The 26,018-nt window shown below is 34.8% G+C and overlaps 1 protein-coding gene across 2 annotated transcripts in view; it reads right to left on the reverse strand.

The window, feature by feature from the left end:
• The window catches only part of LOC116545085 (peroxisomal multifunctional enzyme type 2), a 52,420-nt gene that overhangs the window by 11,914 nt on the left and 14,488 nt on the right, over nt 1-26,018 (reverse strand). For both annotated transcript variants that reach the window (XM_032271794.1, XM_032271735.1), the window contains exons 3-11: nt 20,909-21,016; nt 20,469-20,528; nt 19,218-19,239; nt 19,067-19,113; nt 17,449-17,533; nt 15,846-16,033; nt 5,450-5,541; nt 3,073-3,097; nt 2,060-2,188 (exon numbers count right to left, since the gene is read on the reverse strand). In XM_032271794.1, the coding sequence (XP_032127685.1) occupies nt 2,060-2,188; nt 3,073-3,097; nt 5,450-5,541; nt 15,846-16,033; nt 17,449-17,471 (457 nt within the window). In that variant the 5' untranslated portion in view covers nt 17,472-17,533; nt 19,067-19,113; nt 19,218-19,239; nt 20,469-20,528; nt 20,909-21,016. The remainder of the gene's footprint in view (nt 1-2,059; nt 2,189-3,072; nt 3,098-5,449; nt 5,542-15,845; nt 16,034-17,448; nt 17,534-19,066; nt 19,114-19,217; nt 19,240-20,468; nt 20,529-20,908; nt 21,017-26,018) is intronic.

Consider the following 26,018-nt stretch of genomic DNA (forward strand, 5'->3'; position numbering starts at 1 on the left):
GCTGTTTTGGGGGTCTAAAAAGTCAATAAAGGAGGCTCATGGGGCATCCACATACCCACAAGATATTCTGAAGGCCCTGGGACCTTTCTAACAAACCTTAGAGATATGAGCTTCCTTCTGAACTCAGACAAAGCTATAACCAAGGCCGGGCTCAGTGGCTCACACCTGTAATTCCAACACTTTGGGAGGCCAAGGCAGGCAGATTGCTTGAGGTCAGGAGTTCAAGACCAGCCTAGCCAACATGATGAAACCCTGTCTCTACTAAAAATACAAAAATTAGCCAGGTGTGGTGGCATATGCCGATAATCCCAGCTACTTGGAGATTGAGGTGGGAGAATCACTTGAACCCAAGGGACAGAGGTTGTAGTGAGCTGAGATCACGCCACTGTACTCCAGCCTGGGAACAAGACCCCGTCTGAAAAAAAAACATAAACATAAACCATACTGTCTGAGAAGAAACATCTGCCATTCCTGATGACACCAGTAGAGAGGTTTTTTGCCTATTAATCCTCCCCCTACCATCCATTCATATTGCTACCTAGAGGGAAGGCCACTTAGCTGGAAGGCACCTTAGTACAGGCTAAAAGTACTCCTTTCAGAGATGAACAATTTGAATTACTTGTTGGCTCAAGCACTGGCTAGCTTAGTTTTTCTGGGATTTAGTTCCATCATCTGTAAAATGTAAACACTAGAATAGATGCTCTGGAAAATCAACTCTTACTGAAAAGATCATTTTTTTAAATTGTGCTTCAAATAGAGTTATCTTTTCATTTATAATTAGTTACTTATAATAATTCAATTAGTTCGCTTTTTAATAAATCTAACACTTTTGAGGTAGAAATACTTTTTGAGATAGATATCAGAGGAAAGTTTTACTATAATTCTTTTCTTTCACTTGTTTTTATGGATAGGTGACTGTCATTCATAGAATAAATTTCTCAAATGTCTAAATATAAAATACAAAAATATTACCATTTATAACAATCATGATATCATCCGATTGAGAATAAGCATAATGAAAATTTCACTGAGTATTCCAGTAGGTAAGAAAGTATCATTAAGGAGAAAAAAAACCAGAATAGTAATTTTTCAAATATGTTCTATCAAACTTTAAATATTAGACTACTATGAGGAAAAAAATGTTTTTCTATAAAATTACTCTGACATCTTTTCAGACAAGTATTTCAAATTTCATATATTACATGCATATATGAGTTATGCTAGAAAAAAAAAAACCTGACTTTTATTTGGTTATCTATTTCTGTGGCATGTCAAAGGAGATTAAACAATTGAAGTTAATAAGCAATTATTAAGTCTCTTCTATGAGTTCAGTACTATGCTAACACCAAACATATAGAAGAAGTAAATACAAGATACAGTCTCTGCCTCAGAGGAACTTACCAGGCAATTAAGAAATCACACATTCATGAAACAAAAGTAGAGAGCAATTATAATTAGATGCTCAAGTAGTAGGAGTTCGGCTAACAGAAAGATCAATGTACCCTAGAATATCTGGGCAAGTTTTGTTGAACACTTGGGGCTTGAGTTTTTCTAAAGAAGTGCTAGGATTAGCAGAGGAGATAAAAGGTACAAGTGTGTTAGAAAAGCAAAGAAACAGTAGCGAAGATGAAGTGCTAAAACAAAGCCACATTTATGCACCAAACAGAAAAGAGCTAAGCCTAAATTCTAAAAAAGGCTGAAATAATCTTTTTGAGAAAGAAAAATATGGTAAGATTGAGAGCATATGGGTAGATAATGGAAGACTTTGAAACCAACCATCAGCAAGGGTGTAAGTGCATTCAGCACAAATGAGAAAACATGCCATCCGTCCCCTAATCACACATAAATCAAAGAAAAAGGAAATAACAAAGCTGAAAAACTGACAGTGAGAATAACATAAATATCTTAAATGTGAAGAGTTCTAATACCCACTAGAGCAGAAAATATGCTATAGATGATTTAAGTGTCTTAGTACTACAGTTAACATAGAAGATAATTCCATAAGAGAAGAAAATGCTTGCTGCCTCTGTGAGGGCTAACTGACAGGGACTCTCTTTACCTTGGATACTCTGAGGCTTGCTGGCATTCTCAAAGTCACAGATCTTCTTCCAGTTAGCCTTCACTGCCTCAGGGGTCATTGGGTGATTCTTTTGTCTTACAATGGCTCCAAGCGTCCGCTCCCAGCGTACTGGTTATAGAAACAAAACTAACATACTGAGCATATAGTTGAGAGACAAAGTACGATGCATAAGAACCCTTTTATTTTTTAAGACAAAGGAAGTTGAGAAAAAAAGGAATTCTAACTCCTAAAGAGTTTTACTATATAAGCCTTAAAATAAATTTTTCCTAACAAACCCATTAAGATAAGGTCGATTTAATGAAAAATTTGAAGCTAGAGGGAAAAATTTCTCTTCTGACTATGCTAGACAGTACTAAAGGTAGAATGTTACAGTGTATGTGAAAAAGTTTAATTATATAATAATCACACCAAAAGACTGACTTCATGACCACAGATTCCCAAGTAATATACGTCATTCTTCTTGTTTATAAAATGAAGATAACAGAATAGAGCTTTGCTGAGTTAGCATACTGAAGTCTAATGGTAATAATAGGTCAAAGACTTCAGTTAACAAAAAATTAGTGTAACAGGTGGCCCCAAATAATTCTCCCTTTCCTTCTCTTTGCTCTACCTCTATTTCCACAAGTCAGTAGAATGCACAGATTCACAAAAACCATTACTGCTGCTCTAGAATAGGCTCAACCCGTCTTTTCGAAAACAGCTCTCCCTCCCACTCACTTCTCTGCTGAAACAGCAAGAACAAGCATGTGGGAAGTCAAAGACATGGGAGGATGAATATCAATATATACTGTCTGAAGGAATAGCCAGTTCTGAATAAGACAGGACAAGTCCTGAATAGGGACTGCCTACAGGAAGAATAGATAGGGTCTTGAAAGGGCCACAGGCCTAAAGGACAATCGCCATGTTCTAAAATACCTATTTTGCTATAGCAATGTTTTACGTTTAAAGATATGGAAATAATCTGTGCAAATCAAAAACTGAGAGAGACTTACATTTTCCAATCCATCCTGCACCAACCTACCAAAAACAGGAGGAAAGCATTATACCATCTAATGTGAAATCACTAATACAATTTTTTTAATTAAAAAAAAGGCAGCACCATTACTAGGAGTATTAAAATTCAAGATGACTGTAGATGAAAATAATACAGCTCTATAAAAGTCCACTGGTCCCCATGACTTTGCACTGTTCACATTATCAGAGCACAAACATAAAACAACACAATGAAGTAGAAATGCATGTAATAGAAAAGAATGAATCTGATGTCAGAGACTAAGCCTTGACACAAATTTGTCTACTGACTACCCTGGCCAAATTATATGACCTGCCTAAATCCAAGGTTCCTCAAATGTAAAATAAAAATGACAGTACATATTTCATGTGGTTACCATGAAGCAAACAATACAAATAGTACACTGCCTTGGTATAGTTACACTAGGCAAATCAGCAGTGGTTTTCATAAAAGGCAAAATAACTATCACTTTTTTACTGTATTTTGGAAATGAAGTAATAAGCTACAAGCTCCTCTCAGGTGCTAAAAACTGCTCCACGTGAGCCAAAAATATTTGTATCTGGCACTCTAGATACCGATCAGAACTTCAAAAAGCGGAAATTTACTTTCAAGGTTTAAGTCAGGATGTTATGTACATCTCATAGGATATTCTGCCAATCATGCATGCCAAATGTTCCTCACTAAAAACCTTCACAACATAGTAAAAGAAAATAGCAACATATAAAACTTCATATGCAGCATGATCCTAATTGTCTGTGTGTGTCTGAGTGTATAAAACGCATATCTAGGCCAGGCATGGTAGTTCATGCCTGTAATCCTTGCACTTTGGGAGGCCAAGGCAGGCAGATCATTTGAGGTCAGGAGTTCGAGACCAGTCTGACCAACATGGTAAAACTTCCATCTCTACTAAAAATACAAAAATTAGCCAGGCTTTGCAGTGGGTGCCTGTAATCCCAGCTCAGGAGGCTGAAGCAGAAGAATCACTTGCACCCAGGAGGCAGAGGTTACAATGAACCAAGATTGTGCCACTGCACTTCAGCCTGGACAACAGAGCGAGACTCTGTCTCAAAAAAATAATAAAAATAAAATATAAAATGCATATCTAATAAAAGACTGGAAGAAAATACATAAAAATATTAATAGTAGTTCTCTCTGGATAGTGATAATGTAGGCAATTTTTATTTTATTTTTTATATGTTCTTATATATTTGAAATTTTCACAAAAAGCACATATTCGTTTTGTTCACAAACTTAGCAATAAACATAATTGTAAAAGATAAATAGTTTTAAAAATTCCTTAGTGAGGTAAAAGAAGGGCAGGCAAAATTTTGAATTACAGATGGCTTGATATTATTAAATTTTCCTCTTCTAGGAAACAAAGTTTTTAAGTTCTTTCTACCTGTAATGTGCCACAGTTCACATTCAATGGCTGTGATTAGGAAGGCAGAGGTGCATATCTCTGCTTAGACATATGTAGACTGGTTTTTTTTCTTCCTTTACCCATCAGTTTTTCATTCAAATGAAATAAGCTAATTATCCTTCACTTCAAATTGAGCCAGGTTTACAACAAGTTCTGTATACAACAGGTTCATTACTACCACAGAGAATTTAAAATGGGGCAGGGTCTAGCATACAACAGTTTAGGCTAGAAACAAGAGATCAAACTCAAATGAGTAACCAAAAAATATATCAATCGGCTTTAAAAGGTCTAAAAGAACTTTCACCAAACAATAAACAATGGGTCTCACTACATGATGGGATTATGTGTGGATTGATATTTTTATAATAAACATTTAAAACTTTCCAATAAAAAAGTTTATTCTTTATGTAAAAATAAATAATGTTATATTTATTGACCCATCACACAAGATGAAATTTCTGCTATATTGATAATTAAAATTGGTGGGTGAGTAGTATGTATTAGGCCCTATGCCAAGAGTTTAAAATATGACTTGTAGTTGTCACAAGACACCCCAAGAAAACTAAAGCTCAGGAAGGTCAAAGCAGCAATCCCCAGAATAAGAATTCAAAATCTGGCATGGTTGACTCTAAACTCCAAGCTCCATCTTTCCACCTTATCATTCATCTTCTTAAATAATGAAACCGCCCACATTTTGACTGAACACATCAAACCAGCCACATTTTCATTTAGTAGAAATATTACAAATGTAGAACGAAGTAAAAAAGTAATTTATAAAGTTGCTATTACTTTTCAAAAAACGGCTATTAGTCAACACTTTTAATTATAACATAGACACAATACTTAAAAATATACAAGTGATGTCCACTGGTGCAGATTTTTACAAATGTAAGCAACTGGAGAAAACTAGTAAGAGAAAACAGGAAGGTGCAAATACCTCAAACAAGCCACCATTCTCCTCACAGCTCTCGTGACAAAGCCAAAGGACAAGGGGTGCCACATACTCTGGCTTCAGGGCTTCGATGAGATCTGAAATAAAGAATATACACATATCTCATCAATCATTTTACTTTCTAAGACTTTCTTGCTTATAAAATTATAGGTAATTCAGAGACCTTTAAAATAAGAACAAACTTAGTATGTACATAACTAGTCTAATATTTAAGGCTTTGGGAAGAACTTTTTTGAATCTTAACTAAGCCATTTCTAAAGGGCTCTTAAGCTTCTAAAATTGTAAGTACAAGATGCACCTTTCCAAGATGAGTAGCATATTAATACTGATCAGTAGAAGAAAAGTTAGAATTGCCCAAAGATTGGTGAGCAAAACTGTATTTAACATGAGAATCTTGGGTACCATTCATTCCTAAAACTATTTTATTCTCACAGCTATTAACAAGAATCTAGAAAACCACAAAACAGCCTTGACCATTGTAATGGCAGATAACAACTGGCAGTGCTGAATCCTAACCACTAGACCACCAGGGTAGGCAGATAATGATTGAAATGTACCGTGCAAACATCACTGATGAGTAACACAAAGTATAAGAACTACTTCCCCATTACATACATTCCTCTAATTTTTCATATATCCACTGGCAAAACTGAAGGTTAAAGGATATTTATGTATAAGGATTCAGATATTTGAGTTGACTAACTTTAAACTGAATGCAAAATAAACACATCTATAAAATGCAACAAAGTATCTATTAGGTGAGAAAAAAAGAAAAGAACATAAGCCACACAGAAAAAATATGTCTGTCCTACAGTTTATTTTCTATATTGTCACTAATAATATAAGCAAATATTCTTGCTTTCCAGTTTATTCTCAAACTCCTAGGTTAGCAAGACAAAGATTTAATAGATATTAAACTCAATTTTATAAATGAAAACCAACCTCAAGAGAGTAAATAAAAGATCAGAGAAGTCCCATAACTATTAAAATATCAAGTTACATGAAATCAAAAACAGAAAGGTTTACTTACTCAACCCAACGTTTCTTCCACAACACTAGATGTCAGGATATCTAGCATTATAGTGAGCCAAGTACTCTGAAGAATACTTCTGTTTCCAGAAATGAGATTATTTTAAAGCATTACTGAGATAGAGAAAGTATCCTCCAATCAGGAAAAAAAAAAAAAAAATAGAAGAGTCCCTAGTGCCATGCTGCAAGGAAGGGAGGGTTGCCCTGAGAATGACATGAATAACAATACTGACACCTAGGTACTCAGAGGTAGGCCAGCATCAAGATGGGGTCCAAACCTACTACAGTGAACTTCAACTCTTAAGGAAAACTGAAGCAGACCAAAATTGGCTATGCCTCCTGGTAACCAGCAGTAGCAAAGACAGATTTTCTCTGAAGAAAACATTGCCGTTCTCACTCATAGGCAGGTGTTGAACAATGAGAACACATGGACACAGGGAGGGGGGCATCACACACTGGGGTCTGCTGGGGGGAAATAGGGGAGGGACAGCGGGGAATGGGGAGTTGTGGAGAGATAGCATAGGGAGAAACGCCAGATACAGGTGAAGGGGAGGAAGGCAGCAAATCACACTGTCATGTGTGTACCTATGCAACAATCTTGCATGTTCTTCACATGTACCCCAAAACCTAAAATGCAATTAAAAAAAAAAAGAAAGAAAGAAAACACTGCCAATTCAGAACACAGAATAAGATCAGGTAAAGAGCAGTTAATTAGAAATCACCAAGCAAAAAATGAAAGGAAGCCACTATGAGTAAAAGTTAAAAGAAACACCAGATTTAAACTACAATGGAATAGACATGTTGGAATTTAAAGTATAATATAAAGAAAAGTTAACTATTGATTAGCATTTGTACCCTCCCTGACTCACAATTTTACTTTGAAGTACATGTCCTAAAAAAATTCTTGTTCTTGTGATCCAGAACACATGTACAAAAATAAAAGCAAATTAATTAAAAAGCAACCCATATGTTCATTAATAAGAATTAAATTCACATAATAGACTTGCAGCAATAAAATCGAATGAGCTACAGCTATATATAAATCTTAGAGCCCTAAAATTGCATGGAAAGACAAAGTGCAATTCCCAAAATAAAAAAATGTTTAAATGACAATGTCAAAATGATCAAAAACAAGAAAACCAAACAATAAAGTGTTTATCCATGTAATTCTGATTTAAAAAATTAAAGGTAAGGGAATGAATATTCTCTAAGCAATTACCTCTTGGGGAGGAAATGGGGTGAAGTATAAAAGATAACAAAAATAGACACAAGTTACGGAAATGCTCCAGTTTGGGGGCTGCATAACAGCAAGTCAATAAGATGATTCCCAATGACCCCCAGGTCCTTTTTGTAGTCCTCTTTCACAGTGTCCCAAGGCTAGTCTGTGTCATCTACGGGACACAATAAAAGTGATGGTACATATCTTGTAAAATAGGTTATAAAAGACACTGCAGCTTCTGTCTTGGTGGCTCTCTCTTTCAAATCGTTAGCTCTGGGGAAAGCCAGTTGCCATGTCAAAAGCAGTCCTATGGAAAAGGCCTACATGGTAAGAAACTGAGGCCTCCTGACAACAGGCAGGAAGGAACGGAGGCCTCTTGGCAACTGCCATGTGCATGAATGAGTTTGGAAGTAAATCATCCAAGCCAAGCTTTCAAATGACTAGAGTGCCAGGAAACATCTTAACCAAAACCTCATTAAAGACCTAGAAGCAGAAGCTCCTAGCTAGGCCACTCTAAATTCCTGACCCCAGAAACTGAGTGAGACAATAAATGTTGGCTGTTTTAATCCACTAAGTTTTAGAGTAGTTTACTACACAGCAATAAATAACTAATAACGGCTTGGAAAGTTAGTTCCCAGATACTCATTATAGGTTTATATTTTATTTCATGTAAGAAACATGTAAATTATATATATTACTTTTCATGCATCAAGTATACTGCAAAGGGGAAATGAAATAGCAAAAATGTCTCCACACGTTACTCATAATATTTGGTTCTTTAACAAATAATTCCTTTAATTGCCCATAAGGAAATATTTTAGAGGAGGAGAAGAAAAAGTTCTGGTCAAAATAAATTTTCAGGTATTCTAAACTATAAAAGAGTTAAGAAAAAAAGCAGAATTAAAATAACAGAATTTTAGAACTAGAAACAATAGTCCTAAAATTAAGAGTAATTTAAAAATGATCTACAACTCTCCTACTTTATGGAAGAGAAAACAGATCCAGAAGGATTAAGTCATTTGTCTAAAGAAGTCTTTACTTTCTAAACTTCTTTTACTAGAGCATGGTTGGCATAACGGATTAAACATTTACCTAATGCCGTTAGTGGTCCAGAACTGTTCAAATAAATGGTAGCATACACCCAAAGGAAAACAAATTTAAAACCTAAAGTTTTAAATATGTTCTTGAAAATGTACTGCTTCCCAAAAAGTCTAGAACTCACAGCAAAAAGTGACTAAAGGCAGAAGTCTAACAAAGGGATGACAAGCACGAATTCTACCTAGTGGTTTGTCTATTGGTATGAAGCAGGGAGGTAGAAAGAGGTACAAAGTTAGATGCAAGTTACTGGCCATGTTCAAATTCTTGGGTTGAAAAGTGAGTTCAAGAAAATTCATTATATTTTTATGCTTTATATCTTATCTATAACCTATACTGTTTTGTGTCTATAGAGTATTATACTTAAAAGGAAACAAATAAATTGTATGTATTTCACATAATACGATTCTTTAACAAGAATTCCTTTGACACGAATATAAGAACATAAAAAGCTTTTAAAGAATAAGGGACTTTAAAAATGGCTCTGCTATCAAAGAAACGGGAAAAAATTAGATCTCAGGTCCAAATAGGTATCCTACACTAAAGAAAACTGGTTAGACACAGCACTTAGCAAAGGCTGCAAAGTACTGCTATAGTATTACAAATCCCAAGTTCTAAAATGCATGTTAGTTCAAATGTGGAATATAAATGGTGCTGCAAGTATTTGTGTTCTATGGAGTATCTAATTTTAAAATAATTCCATCGATTATTTTGTACCATCATTTCACAGAGGCTGCTTTTCAAGTATTATGTAGATTTTCTTTTCAGAAATATATAAAAATCAGGAATACCAAAAACCACAGTTCTCCGTAGTCAACTATTATATATATATTATATAAGTAAATAAATAAAGGTAGGCTCTCAATTATCCATTTAAATTTTCAACTTTTATATTTTTAAAGAAAGTTGAAAGACACACACTATCTCATTCCAAGACTTAGTATAAAACTAGAGTAATCAAAACATCATGATATTGCTAAAAGAACAGGCACACAGATCAATGGACTAGTACAGAAAAATCCAGAAACAGGCCCAGGTGTAAGGGGTTGATTGATTTCCACAAAGATGCAAAGGCAACCCAAATCAAGAATGTGGAACAGTCTATGGAACAAAGGAAATAGTTTCTTGAACAAACAGCTTTTTCTCTTTTTAAGACAGGGTCTCAGTCCATTACCAGGCTGGAGTACAGTGGTACAACCATAGCTCTGCACCCTCCAATTCCTGGGCTCAAGCAATCCTTTCACCTCAGCCTTCTAAGTAGTTGTGACCACAGGCACAAACCACCCTGTCCAGCTGGACTTTATTTAAAAAGGGAAGATGAACTATTATGTGTTAAAGGAAACTTAAGAGATATAAAAAATGCCTGTGGACCTTGTTTGGATCCTTAAACCAACTCTAAATATACCTCTTTCTAGACAACTAGAAAATTTTAATATGAATTTGGTAGTAGGTGATGTTAGCAAGTTACATTGGTTGTCATAATGGCATTGTGGTTATAATGTCCACATCTGTTAGAGATTCATTTCCAAGTGTTCATTAGGTGAAATATAATGTCTAGGATTTACTTCAAAATATTACAGAAGAAAAGGGAGAAGGTGACCAAAAAAAAAAAAAAATTGGCTAAATGTTGACTCTTTGCTGCAGCTGAATGATGGGTACAAATAGCTCTTAACTTTCTTTACTCTTATGTATATTGGAAAGCCACACAAAAAAAGTCTTTTTTTTTTTTACACAAAGAAACAAATGACCACATAAAGCATTTTATTTAACTAAATAAGGTAAAATGCAACCATTAAGAGATACCTTGCATTATTAAATGGGAAAATGTTCATGATACAGGAAATAAAAAAATAATAACTAGACTTCCAGTTTGCACTCCAACATAAAAAGAGCATGCAAGTTGTTACTTACATCCTCAAACCAAGACAAAAGCTTAACAAACTAAAAACCAACAACTCTGCTTATCGCCACCAGAGAATTCAGGTCACAGAGCAAACCACCACTGGGAAAACTGAAGACACAGGCAAATTCAGAAAACCCAGCTTACTAGGAACAGAAGCTTCCAGACCCCAAGCAGTTAGAACACTTCAACAGTAACTGACAAATTACCAGAGGCTGAGTATAGACTTATTTCATCTTAGGAAGGCCCAATCTTAGGGGACACTCCAACACTTTTTTAAGTTTTACCTACAGAATTCCCCACGACCCAGTGAAGATGAGAGAAAAATCCCTTCATGCTTTGGACAAGAAAAGGGTTAAGAAACCATACTGAAATATGCTCAGAGCATTCTGTTCTACTTAAGGCCTGCTCTCAAGAGAAACTACTTTGCCAGGGCATCCTCTGACCTAGGGGAAGAGTGATTAGACAATTGGAGCTTATCTAGCTTTCCCATCTCAAATAAGGAAAGGAAAGGAAAAGAAAAAAAGGGGAAAAAAGGCTAAAAAACTCTTCTGAAGCTCCCAACCCAGGATTCTGACCCACTAAAAAAATGCGAGATCTAATATTAAGAGTACAGAATACAGAACACTTCCCCTCCCTAATGCCTTACCACTCCATCAACAGGGCTCCAGAATAATAACAATCACAAGTGAGAGAGCTCCAAGACACAAACTCTATTTAACAAACAGTTTCTAAGGAAAATCAAAGACAACAGAGTATTTAAAAAAAAAAAAAAAAAAAAACCCCGAGAGGAAACAGAAACGTCTGATACTCATAGCTATAGTAATAATAAACACAGCCTAACTCCTAACGAGGTAAACATAAAACTTCACACTAAAGGCCTATTAATCTCATTTGCTATTGCTCAACATATTATTTTTGACTTTCAACAAAAAATTGCAAGCCATGCTAAAAGGCAAGAAAAAGCCTATGATTTTAGAGACAAACATTAGAACCAGATTCATATCTGGAGATTATCTGATAAAAAAATTTAAAATAACTATGATGACTGTGCTTAGGGCTCTAATGGGACAAGTGGGTAATACAGAAGAACAAATGGTTATTGTAAGCATAGAGATAAAACTCTAAAAAAGAAAGCTAAAATAAAATGCTAAAAATCAAAACCATTGTAAAAAAAAAAAGGAGGAATCAGAAAGAATCAGCTTGAAGACATGTCAATACAAACTTCCTGAACTGAAATGCAAAAAAAGAATGAGAAAAATGGAACAGAACATCTAAGAACTGTAGGACAATTACAAAAGATATAACATGCATACAATGAGAACCCTAGAAGAAGAAAAAGATAAATAAGCAGAAGATATATTTGAAGGAATGATGGCTGAGAATTTTCCAAATTAATAACAGACACCAAAACACAGAAATCTCAGAAGACACCAGGCAGCATAAATATCAAAAATCTCCACCTAAATACATCAAATGCAAACTGCAGAAAACCAAAGATAAGGAGAAAATCTTGGAAGAAGCCAGAGGGAAGAAAACACCTTACTTATGGAGGAACAAGGTTAAGAATTATGTCAGACTTCCTTTCTAAAACCATGTAACCAAGAGGAAAGTGATGTGACATACAGGCAAACTTCATTTTATTATATTCCACTTTATTGTCCTTTGCAAATACTGTATTTTTCACAAATTGAAGATTTGTGGCAACTATGCATCAAGGAAATCTATCAGCGCCATTTTTCCAACAGCATGTCCTTACTTTATTTATCCATGCTGGCATTTTTTAACAATAAAATGTTTTTTAGTTAAGGCATATATATGGTTTAGATCTACACATAATGCTATTGCACATTTAATGAACTACAGTACAGTGTAAACGTACCTTTTATATGCACTGAGAAACCAAAAAATTTATGTGACTTGCTTTACTGTAATTTTAGCTTTATTGTGGTGATCTACAACCAAACCTGCAACATCTCCAAGATATGGCCATATATAAAGTGTTGAAAGAAAAAAGCCACCAACCTAGAATTCTGTATCCAATGAACTTATCCTTCAAAAATAAAGATTAAGAGAATAGAAAGACAAGCCACAGACTGAAAAAAAAATTTGTAAAACATATATCTGATAAAGGACTTGTTTCTAAAATATACAAACAACCCTTAAAATTCAAGATAACAAACAATCCAATTTTAAAATGAGTGAAAGATGTGAATAGACATCTCAACAAAAAAGACAAATAAATGGCAAATAAGCATAGGAAAAAATGCTCAATACCATACATCACTACATAATTGCAAATTAAAATAATAAGATATCACTACATATCTATTAGAAAATCTAAAATCCAAAATGCTGACAATAAAAAATGCCGTCAAGGATGCAGAGCAACAAGAAGGCTCATTAATTGCTGGTGGAAATGCAAAATGATAAAACCATTTTGGAAGCTGGTTTGGCAATTTCTTACAAAGCTAAACATAGTCTTATCATACCATCCAGCAATCACACTCCATGGTATTTACCCAAGCAACTTAAAAGCTTACATCCACACAAGAACCTGCACATGAATGTTTATGGCAGCTTTATTAATAAATGCCAAAAAATGGACGCAACTAAGATCTCCCTCAATAGGTGTATGAATAAACAAACTGTAGTACAGTCATACCATGGAATACTACTGAACAATAAAAAGAAATGAGCTTCAATCCCTGAGAATTCAGGAAGAAAAAGGGAGAGACAAACAGGTGAAGCACAGCGGATTTTTAGGAGAGTAAAACTATTCCGCATGACACTGTAACAGTGGATACATAAATTTACGCATTTGTGAAAACCCGTACAATTGTATAACACAAAGGATGAATCCCAGTGTAAACAATGAACTTTAGCTTATCATAATGGATCCATACTGGCTCATCAATTGTAATAAATATACCAGTCTGACCAAAGGTGTTAATAACACGGGAAACTATGGAAGGTAAAGTATATGGAGAATAAAATACCTAGGAATACAACTAACAAGGAACGTAAAGGACCTCTTCAAGGAGAACTACAAGCCACTGCTCAGCTAAATCAGAGAGGACACAAACAGATGGAGAAACATTCCATGTTCATGGTTAGGAAGAATAAACATCATGAAAATGGCCATACTGCCCAAAGTAATTTACAGATTCAATGCTATCCCCATCAAGCTACCAATGACCTTCTTCGTAGAACTGGAAAAAACCACCTTAAACTTCATATGGAACCAAAAGAGAGCCCGCATAGCCACGTCAATTCTAAGCAAAAAGAACAAAGAGGGAGGCATCACACTACCGGACTTCAAACTATACTACAAGGCTACAGTAATCAAAACAGCATGGTACTGGTACCAAAACAGAGATATAGACCAATGGAACAGAACAGAGGTCTTGGAGGCAACACAACATATCTACAACCATCTGATCTTTGACAAACCTGACAAAAACAAGCAATGGGGAAAGGATTCCCTGTTCAATAAATGGTGTTGGGAAAGCTGGCTAGCCATGTGCAGAAAGCAAAAACCGGACCCCTTCCTGACACCTTACACTAAAATTAACTCCAGATGGATTAAAGACTTAAACATAAGACCTAACACCATAAAAACCCTAGAAGAAAATCTAGGCAAAACCATTCAGGACATAGGGGTAGGCAAGGACTTCATGACCAAAACACCAAAAGCATTGGCAACAAAAGCCAAAATAGACAAATGGGACCTAATCAAACTTCACAGCTTCTGCACAGCAAAAGAAACAGTCATTAGAGTGAATCAGCAATCAACAGAATGGGAAAAAATTTTTGCAGTTTACCCATCTGACAAAGGGCTGATATCCAGAATTTACAAAGAACTAAAACAGATTTACAAGAAAAAAACAAACAAGCCCATTCAAAAGTGGGAAAAGGATATGAACAGACACTTTACAAAAGAAGACGTACACGAGGCCAACAAACGTATGAAAAAATGCTCATCATCACTGGTCATCAGAGAAATGCAAATCAAAACCACATTGAGATACCATCTCACGCCAGTTAGAATGGCAATCATTAAAAAATCTGGAGACAACAGATGCTGGAGAGGATGTGGAGAAATAGGAACACTTTTGCACTGTTGGTGGGAGTGTAAATTAGTTCAACCATTGTGGAAGACAGTGTGGCGATTCCTCAAGGACCTAGAAATGGAAATTCCATTTGATCCAGCAATCCCATTACTGGGTATATATCCAAAGGATTACAAATCGTTCTACTATAAGGACACGTGCACACAAATGTTCATTGCAGCACTGTTTACAATAGCAAAGACCTGGAACCAGCCCAAACGCCCATCAACGATAGACTGGACAGGGAAAACGTGGCACATATACACCATGGAATATTATGCAGCCATCAAAAACGATGAGTTTGTGTCCTTTGTAGGGACATGGATGAACCTGGAAACCATCATTCTCAGCAAACTGACACAAGAGCAGAAGATCAAACACCACATGTTCTCACTTATAGGCGGGTGTTGAACAATGAGAACACATGGACACAGGGAGGGGAGCACTACACATTGGGGTCAGTTGGGGGGAAATAGGGGAGGGACGGTAGGGGGTGGGGAGTTGGGGAGAGATAGCAAGGGGAGAGATGCCAGATGTAGGTGATGGGGAGGAAGGCAGCAAATCACATTGCCACGTGTGTACCTATGCAACAATCTTGCATGTTCTTCACATGTACCCCAAAACCCAAAATGCAATAAAATAAATGGGAAAAAAAGAAAAAAAAAAAAGAAGTCTTTGTACAATTTTTCTGTAAATCTAGAACTGCTCTAAAAAATAATCTATTTTTAAAATAATTATTATGAAACAGGAAGGACGTTATTACCCCATTCTGTAAAAAAAATTATGAATATCTATACAGAGAAAAAGAACAAAAGTTTTTATCAATGTACTGGAATTAAGGGTCATTTTTTTTTCCTTTGTGCTTTTCTAAATTTTCCACAATGAATAATAATTTACACATAACGCTTTCAAAATTGAAAAAAAAAATAATTTTGAAGTATTCAGAAAATTAAATACTTTTGCAAAGCTCACTCCACATAGATTAGTAAGTAACACCACTGAAAAAATATAAACTTGCTTACTTACCTTCAGGCATAACTGTCTGAGTCATCCGTGATCCAGCATTGGGAGCAATGGTGTTACAATGAATGTTGCTTTTCCTGCCTTCTAGTGCAAGAGTATTTGCAAGGCCCAGAAGACCCAACTTTGCAGCACTATAATTTGCCTGTCCAAAGTTGCCATATATTCCTGAAGCTGATGAAGTCATAATAATCCTAAAAAGAAAATCAGTCTCTCAATATCATCTTTTCCATAGTTTGATAACATTGCAACTCTAACTCTGTTTTGGTACTATTGAACCTACCAAAAGCATCTATGTGTACTGTCATTAGCTTCTTACAATCATGATTCATGTATCTAAAATAATATTAATTTACAAGTAATCTCTCAGAATTCAACTATAAGATTTAACTGTTTCAAAAAGATTATCTGGCCAGAACCAAATGATCTTACACTTATGCTTAAATGTAAGAATGTATATTCATTATCTATCAAAAACAATAAATATTTACAACTATAAAATAACCTCGTAACATGTAAGTTAAAATGTTAGCAAGAAATATTGGATCAAACAGTTCTAATTTTTCAGTCCTCATCACTTTGCCTCTCTCCCTTTCTGAATAATATTAAATGCCTCATTAAAACAATGCCATCTCAAAATCTGACCCAACCTTACTCACTCTACTTAGGCTAAATAAAATAAATCATATCATTTATTTTCAGAAACTGTCAGGACCAGGATAAACTAGAAATCTCCAACAAAAGCAGGCATCACAAGCAACTTGCTTGTATTAGGTATATATGAACCCTAAATTAAAAGGAATGACCTCAACACTAGAGTGTAACAGAGGACATGGATTAAGAGTGCTAGCACTGCCACAATGAGTTACTTACCTAAGAGCAATCATGAGAGGCCCTACAGTTCTAAACAGTTTATAAAAACTAACTCATGTCTGACTAGCACGAGCCAGCAGGAAGTAGCCATTCATCTCTCCGCAGTTGGGAAGATAGGAAATAACATTCGAGTTACAGAATAAGCTACAGCCAAATCCTCAATGTGTGTACTACCTTCTAAAATGCCAGAAATTAAGGCAGGAAGATCACTTGGGCCCAGGAGTTTGAGACCAGTCTGGGAAACAAAATGAGACACTGTCTCTACCAAAAAATTAAATCATTAGTCAGGCGTGGCGGCACACACCTATAGTCACAGCTACTTGAGAGGCGGAGGTGGGAGAATTGCTGAAGCCCAGGAGATAAGGCTGCAGTGAGGTAAAGTGCATGCTCATGCCACTGTACTCCGGCCTGGGCAAGAATGAAACCATGTCTCAAAATAAAATAAAATAAAATGAAATAAAATAAAATTGCCAGAGAACAGCAAGAAAATCTTTAATAATAAAAAGAGGTAAAAAGTAAATACAAATCTGTCCAGCTCAGCCAATCTGTGACTAAATGATACCAATTTAATGAGGGTATGTGCCAAAATCATCTGTTAAAAGCATGTACATATCTAAAGATGTTTTCCTCAATGTTAAAAATCATTTCACAACATTTCATATAATCTTTCCCTGTACACGAGAACCCCCCCCACACAATATCTTCAATCCCCCTTGACAACCACATGCGATTCTACCTTCCATATTTCTGTTTCTTCATGTGATCCCATGCTGCCCGTGTCACTTGGAAGGAGCCCCACAAATGAACTCTGTGGATTATATCTAAAACAATAAGTTATTTTTATGAAATATTTTATTAAAATTAGGTAGGCGCATCTGAAAATTAATAAGCAATGTATTTATACAAAGATGTTCATTTTATACCTAATGTATAAAATCACCTACTGTCCCACCCCAATGAGTATTTTGCCTTCGTTCCAGTTACGCTACTAATCAATAGTTCACACCCAGACTTACAACAGCTTTCCCCATAACTTATAAAATTGTTACGCCTATGCACATCTAAATACTATTAGTTTACACCCACGTTATGTAAAAATGTGCTAATATAAATATCTAAGATTTTTACAAATATAATTGGCACTCAACACTAACATCAGTTAAAGCATAATAATAAACTACATCATTCATTAAAAATACTTAGAAAATACTCACTAGTTCCCTATTGTTACCATTTGCAAATGAGTGCATAAAAGAGAGGCCTGTTTTCACGGATTTCCTTCTAATGAACAGACCACTTATGAAACATTTAGATAGACAACTCTAGATTTTAATTGTCAAGTTTTTAAGCATTGTTACTTATTTTTGTTAAAAAAAATATTTTCATATGTATATTAGAAGAAGAATGTAAGAGTGAAAAGAAAAAAAAAAGACAGACAAAAAGGTAGTCAGGAGTAGTGGGCTTAGTAGGATGAAATCAGAGAAGGAAATACCTCAGTCCCATCACAGCACCAAGAAAAGCACCAACATAAGCCCCCTTGCCAGCAAAGCCTATCTTTCTCAGCTTCTTTTCTACTCCAGTTGTTACAAGGGAAGCAGAAACTAAAAGCTCTTCTTAGTTTAATTCTAAATCAATGATATTAACTCTTCTTCCAAAGGATGGTCAGGCAATATTCCCCAGAAACCCACTCTATAAACAATGATACCACTGTTTCACCTCAGTTGCCATGCCTCCCAATGTCTCAGCCACCACTGTTCATTTTAGTTCTGATGGCCAATGAAAGTAAGGACAAAGAAGAGCAAAATTTAAAAAAAAAAAAAAACTGTGCTTAACTGTGATTTGTTCATTATCTAAACTCAATCTTTCCAATTCGGAAAGGATGGAAAACTTTCCTATTTACTAGAAGCTTCAAAATTACATCCAGGTTTTGTCCTACCCTGTTCTAAGATCTCCATCATTTTTAGTGCCCTAGACTTCCTTGCATATCCTGCTCTTGCTCTTGAAAAAGATTCACACAACTGGATAAGCACGTTAAAGGCTGTTAGAGTTAATATTGCTAGAAAATGCTGACCACTTCTTAAGGAGAAAAAGGAGGGAGAGGGAAACCTGAAGAAATAAAATCCTTTTAGACAACTTCTGCCAAATGATTTTACATTTTTTTAATGTATTAAATGTTTTTTTAAAAGAGGCTACTTCTAACTATTCATCGTTTTCAGTATACAGTTTATTCATCATTTATATTAGCAGCAAAAGTAGGTAGAAACAGATTTTTCCATAAATGTATACATTTATCAAATATTTAAAAGGCTAAATGGATAAGTATGTTCCATAGAGACATATTACAAACAACTTACCCCAGTCTTCATCACTTATCCTAGCAAAGGAACGATCCCTCAGAATTCTAAAAAAAAAAAATCGATGTCGTATAGGGTAAGAAGGGGGAGAGTATACACTTTAAAAAAGTATTATATGCACATCACTAAAAATGAAAAAAGAAATACTCACCCAGCATTGTTGACCACAACATCTACAATATAAAAAGATGCAAGTCACATATAAAAGCAAGCATATTCATTTGTATTTCCTTACAACTCACATTTCTCTCAAAACTGGCTTTTAACCATGAAAATGTAGGTATAATAGGTAAAGCGTACTATCAAGTTTATATCTATATCAAAAAAAACTGACTCACGAAGCCTAAGTATCAGATTATATCAAGCACCTTCCTCTCAAACTAGTATCTGTAAATTTTCCCACCTCTCTATCAAAATTCTATCCACTTATTTATAGAATTAGCTGTAGTATAACTTAGGTTCTGAGGATTCAGAACCATAAGCCATTCTACACTTAACCTCAAAATTCACTTAACAAGTTAAAGTTGGATTTTTCCTTGCCACTCAAAAGTAGAAAGTCCAAAAAGAAAAACATTAGAGTTACAAACTGATGCTTTATCTTGATATATAATTATTTTCTCACTATGAAAGAAAATAATTCGTTTTTAAGGTTCAGCCTTCTTGTGGCTATTTTCACCCTCTGATTTCACATTTTTATGGTCTCTATCCCTGTCAGATGATATGTGAACATGGTTCTAATTACTTCAATCTAACATAATTAGAAAAATAAATACGCTAGGCCAAACAAAAAAGGGAGCATACATTCAATTAACAATAAGTCACGTATTTCAGATTGAAACATGTTGGGCTTATCTTCTGTGATGTCTCCACCTAATAATCCAGTAACTTTTATTAAGAGTGTGTGGGACTAAACTGGAAAGATTAGCTAGAGAAATAACAGACTAACCAATTAATTTGAAATACTTCTTAAAAATTAAGATTTTTATTATAGAGGAATCATCTTAAGTAATCTGCAAGACATTGGATCATCTTAATCCAAATCATTATAAGTTTCCAAAAGAATCCACTGGGTCCTCTATTGCCAAAATACTGGTTTACTTTTTATCTTGTAAACACTTTTGAGGTTTAACTGAATTATTTTAAAAAGGGCACTGGGCGAACACTTGTAAGTTTTTTAAAGCACTTAAGGTGCAGAAAAACAAATTCAATACATATATCCATAAAATTGCCACCTCAATTAAGCCCTTTATGAAACAAGTAAAATAATTAACTTATAAATAAAATTTTTAAATTTGATTATGAGGAAAGAGATATCTGTTTAGTAAATAAAAGTAAACTTAAAAATATTTTATTAGGAAGGTAGAAGTTGCTCCACCAGGGCCATAACACAAAAAAACATCACCTATTCTTCCAAACGCATCCAGTGCTGTCTTCACGATCTTCTCTCCTTCTTCCACTGAATCTGAGGAAAAGGAAAATTTGTACGAAATTTCAGCCATCTCCCTTCCAAATGACTTCTAAATTCTGTGAGTCAGAGTACACAACAGATCCTATTCACCCTACAGAACTTACAAGAGATATCCATATCTGTAATAACTTGCTAATTATATCATATGCTCACTAATAAAATATTAAACAGAACAAAGAGTAGAATCATGAAACAGTCTATATTAAAAGTTTTAAAAATTCTCACAATTATAAAATATGTAGTCAGAGAACTTTGGCAGACTTAGAAAATCATAATTACACTGGAATGCTGAGATATTTGCTCAAAGATTATTAACGTGTCAAACAGCATTAGTTGAAGGAAAATAAATAGTATAGTTCTCTCAAATACCATACCATAGTTGGCCACTGCTTTTCCACCTTTCCTTCTTATTTCTTCAACAACCTTATCAGCAGCCAAGGAGCCTTTACCAACTCCTTTGAAGTCCCCTCCCAAATCATTCACTGTAACACAAAAACAAGCAAACAAAGCAAACAACAATTAAATTCTAGACTTCAAAATGTGTGTGTGTGTGTATGTGTGCATGTGTATGTATCTATGTGTGTACGTATATGTGTGTGTTGAAAATGAATTTCTAATTACTAGCACGACCCTTCAGTCATCTGCTCAATTCCTTCCTACCCTACCCCATCTTACTAAACACACCACAGGCATTTTCAAAATATGTCTCTTCATTTTTTAATACAAACATAAAGAAACAGCAAAAATAGGTTCTTCTCATGAAAATTTTAACTATGTAGTGTTTTTCCTCTTTTGAAAATTAAAAAAGACTGGGCATAGTGGCCTACACCTATAATCTCAGTACTTTGGGAGGCTAAGGTGGGAGGACTGCTTGAGCTCAGGAGTCCAAGACCATCCTCGGCAACATAGCAAGTCCAGATACTCGGGAGGCTGAGGTGGGAGGATTGCCTGAACCTGGGAAATCAAGGCTGCAGTGAGCTACGATCATGCCACTGCACTCCAGCCTGGGCAACAGAGCAAGACACTGTCCAGAAAAAAAAAGAAGAGGTGCAAAGAAAAGTTAAAAAAAAAAACACTAGGGGAGGGACAGCATTAGGAGAGATACCTAATGTAGATGACAGAGTGACGGATGCAGCCAACCACCATGGCACGTGTATAACTATGTAACAAACCTGCATGTTCCGCACATGTACCCCAGAACTTAAAGTACAATGAAGAAGAAACATGATTTAACCCACTTTTCAGGAAAAAAAGAAAGAAAAGAAAAATGTGAAAATCATTTTAAGATTAAATACACAGGAAAAAAAAACTACTATAAGATTTCGCAATCCCACTTCTAGGTCTTTATCCAAAAGAATTGAAACGCTAGTCATATTCATAATAGCTAAGATGTGGAAACAACCTAAATGTCCACGTATGGATGAATGAATAAAGAAAATGGGGTATATACATGCAATGGAATATTACTCTCCATTTATAAAGAAGAAAACCTGCAATATGTGATCATATAAATAAACTCTGAAGACACTATGTGAAATGAAATAAGTGAGTCACAAAAGGACAAATACTGTATGAGTCCACTTATGTGGGATATCTAAAATATCAAAACACATAGAATCAGAAAATAGAATAGTGGTTGCCAGGAACTACAGAGAAGCTGGAAATGGAGAGTTGCTAAGTAATTAATAGAAAGTTTCAATTATGCAAGATAGGTAAGTTCTAGAGATATGCTATACAACATAGTACCTATAACAATGCTACATTGCACATTTAAAACCTTGTTAAAAGGATAGATCTCATAAGTATTCTTATTACCACGATAAAAAAGTTTTTAAAAATTAAGAACAGAATGTTGAAATAATTTCTTCATAAGAAAGCCTTTATATCTAAGAATGGTTATTTTAAAACAGGCATGAGCTTAAAACATTAGACAGAAAATCCTATTTTCAGTTTTTACAACACACACAGTGTCTAGAATAAAAGAAATAAAAACTATTCATTAAAAGAAGTCAAAAATTACATACAGAACCAATATATATTTGGTATCTAATTTATACCATAACTCCATGTTCATATGTTTAACAACTGATCACACTTACCATATAACATCTCCCTATATCCAATTATATATTTACCAGCATTAATTCAGAATTTACTATTTGCAAGAAAATCTACAGAGGGACACACAAATGTATAAGAATGGTGCTTGCCCTCAAAAAGTTTATAATCTATTGAAAGTTAAGTATGTGATGGCCATAGTAATACACAGAGTTTAGCATAAAGTATATATCCAAGCCAACACAACCAAATAGAAACAAATAACAAAGTTAATTTACACAATAATTTATGAAAAAATTTACAAAATAACATGCAAAAACAAATAAAAAGATACATAGCTCAATGCCAAATAACTTGGAAAAACATAACTTAAGAGAATTGCTTGAAATGAAGAATTTGCATTGTGAAATGATCTTCCCCATAGGGTTATTGTATAGATTTTGAAAACTATAACAATAAAAAAGTTATTAATAAATAGCATAATGGTATATATGAAAATGTAATAGTTATGATTAACACAATTTTTAAAACACCATTTTTTTCCTTCTGAAAAATTGCTCTTTTTAAAATTGGGATGAAGGCTGAAAGTGGAATTGAATAAATAGGTAATGGGGTGATAGAGAGAAAAAGCCAATGCCTAAAATCAGCTAAGGCACATATATTTTCACTTAACTTTTTAAAAACAGGAAATGAGTTTTTCAAAATGTGAACTGAGATTTTTTTTTCTGACCGTATAAGTCTTACTGCAAATAAAAATCCTACAAAGACATAAAATAATAGAAAGAGGCTTATATTACGCCTCAAGTGATGGAAAAAGTGTTAGGATTCTCAAAAGACTGAATTCTTATTAACTGTACATTTCAATGCAATTATTCAAATGACAGGAAACTACCAGTTAAAAAATACCAAGATTTTTAAGGTAGCTAACAGTCTTTTATGACTCTTTTTAAGCACAGGAAAGTTCAAAAGCAAATTAGAAAATATGATACATAAGTGAAGAAAGAATTGTTTGTGCAATGAAATACTACCCCCAAGTGGAAATTTTACAAAGTGCAACCAAGCAGGCAAGCATTGAAAGCTGGATAAATAATCTCTCGTTCCATGTATGCATATCCATAAATGTGATACATCATATCAACAAAATAAAGGAGGAAAAACCATCTGATCATTTCAAGAGACATAGAAAAAGCATGTGATAACATTCAATATTCCTTTGTGATAAAAACTATCAACAAATTAGGTATAGAAGGAATGTACCTATATACAATAAAGGTCATATATAACAAACCTGCAGCTAACCATATTCAGCAGGGAACAGTTGAAAGCTTTTCCTTTAAAAACTGGAACAAAATTAAAATGCCCACCTTCACCACTCTTATTCAACATAGTATAGGAAGTCCTAGCCAGGGCAATTAGGCAAGGGAAAGAAACAAAGGGCGTCTGAATTAAAAGGAAGGACGTCTTGGTGAGGCTGGTCTTAAACTCCTGACCTCAGGTGGAAAAAAAAAAAAAGAAAAGAAGGACGTCAAACTGTTCCTGTTTACAGATGACAGGTTTTATATATAGATAAATCTAAAGACTCACCCAAAAAAACTCTTAGAACTGATAAATGAATTTGGTAAAATTGCAGAATACAAAATCAACATACAAAAATCAGTAGCATTTCTATACACCAATGTGTCAGGCTGTTTCTGTATTGTTATAAGAAATATCTGAGGCTGGGTAATTTATAAAGAAAAGAGGTTTAATTGAAGCACAGTTCCGCAGTCTGCAGGCAGGGTTCCAGCATCTGCTCCTGCTAAGGCCCTCAAGAAGTCTCCAATCACGGCAAAGGCAAAAGGGGAGCAAGTGCATCACATGGCAAGAGTGGGGGCAAGAGACGGAAGGAGGAGGTCGCAGACTGTTTTAAACAACCAGCTCTCACATAAACTAACTGAGTGAGAACTCATTTATCACCAACGGCTTGGTGTTAAGCCAATCACATTTCAACATGATTTGGAGGAGAAAAACATCCAAAGCATACCAAACAATAACAAACTAGTTGGAAAAGAAACCAGAAAGCAATCTCGTTTACAATCACCAGAAAAATAAAATAAAATACCTAAAAATAAATTAACCACTGAGGCAAAAGATCTCTACAATAAAAACTATAAAATACTGATGAAAGAAATCAGAAGGGGACACAAAAAAATGGAAAGACAGCCCATGTTCATGGATTGGAATAATTAGTACTGTTAAGATGGCCATACCACCAAAGTGATCTACAGGTTCAATTCAATCTCTATCAAAATACCAGTGGCATTCTTTTGTTGTTGTTGTTCCTAGCCACTAGACAATCAGGGGACCAGTGACATTCTTCAAAGAAATAGAAAAAAAAAAATCCTAAAATTCACATGAAACCACAAAAGATCCCAAATAACCAACGCAATACTGAGCAAAAAGAACAAAGCTGAAAGTATTACCTTACTCAACTTCAAAACATACTATAAAGCTATAGTTACCAAAACAGCATTGGTAGTGACCTAAAACTAGATACATAGACCAATGGAACAGAATAGATAACACAGAAATAAACCTACACATTTAAAACCAATTGATTTTCTACAAAGGTGCCAAGAACATGCATGGGGGAAAGGACAGTCTCTTCAATAAATGGTGATGGGAAAACTGGATATCCATATGCAGAAGAATGAAATTAGACCCCTATCTCTCACCATATAAAAAAAATCAACACAAAATTTATTAAAAACCTAAACATAAGACGTGAAACTATGAAATTACTAGAAGAAAACATAGGGAAAACATTTCAGGACATTGGTTTGGGCAAAAATTTTATAAACTGACCTCAGAAGCATTGGCAACAAAAGCAAAACTAAACAAATAAGACTAGATCAAACTAAAAAGCTCCTGTACACCAAAAAAACAATCAACAGTGAAAGACAACTTGTAGAATGGGAGAAAATGTTTGCAAACCATTTATCCAACAAGAGATTAATATCCAAAATATATATTCTTTAAAAACTCAATACCAAAAATAAATAATTCTGTTTTTTAAATGGCAAATTAGTTGAATAGGCACTTCTCAATGGCCAGGCATGGTGGATCACACCTGTAATCCCAGCACTTTGGGAGGCTGAGGCGGGAGGATCATTGGGGGTCAGGAGTTCAAGACCAGCCTGGCCAACACGGTGAAACCCCATCTCTATTAAAAATACAAAAAAATTTGCCAGGTGTGGTGGCAGGTACCTGCAGTCCCAGCTACTCAGGAGGCTGAAGCAGGAGCAGGAGGCAGAGGTTGCAGTGAGCTGAGATCACGCCACTGCACTCCAGCCTGGGTGACAGAGTAAGACTCTGTCTCAAAAAACAAACAAAAAAAAGACATATAAATGGCCAAGAAGTGTATGCAAAAATGTTTAACATCACTAA

The sequence above is a fragment of the Sapajus apella genome, unplaced genomic scaffold (genome assembly GCF_009761245.1).
Source record: "Sapajus apella isolate SASKATOON/1434 unplaced genomic scaffold, GSC_monkey_1.0 scaffold1, whole genome shotgun sequence".
Taxonomy (NCBI): Eukaryota; Metazoa; Chordata; class Mammalia; order Primates; family Cebidae; genus Sapajus; species Sapajus apella.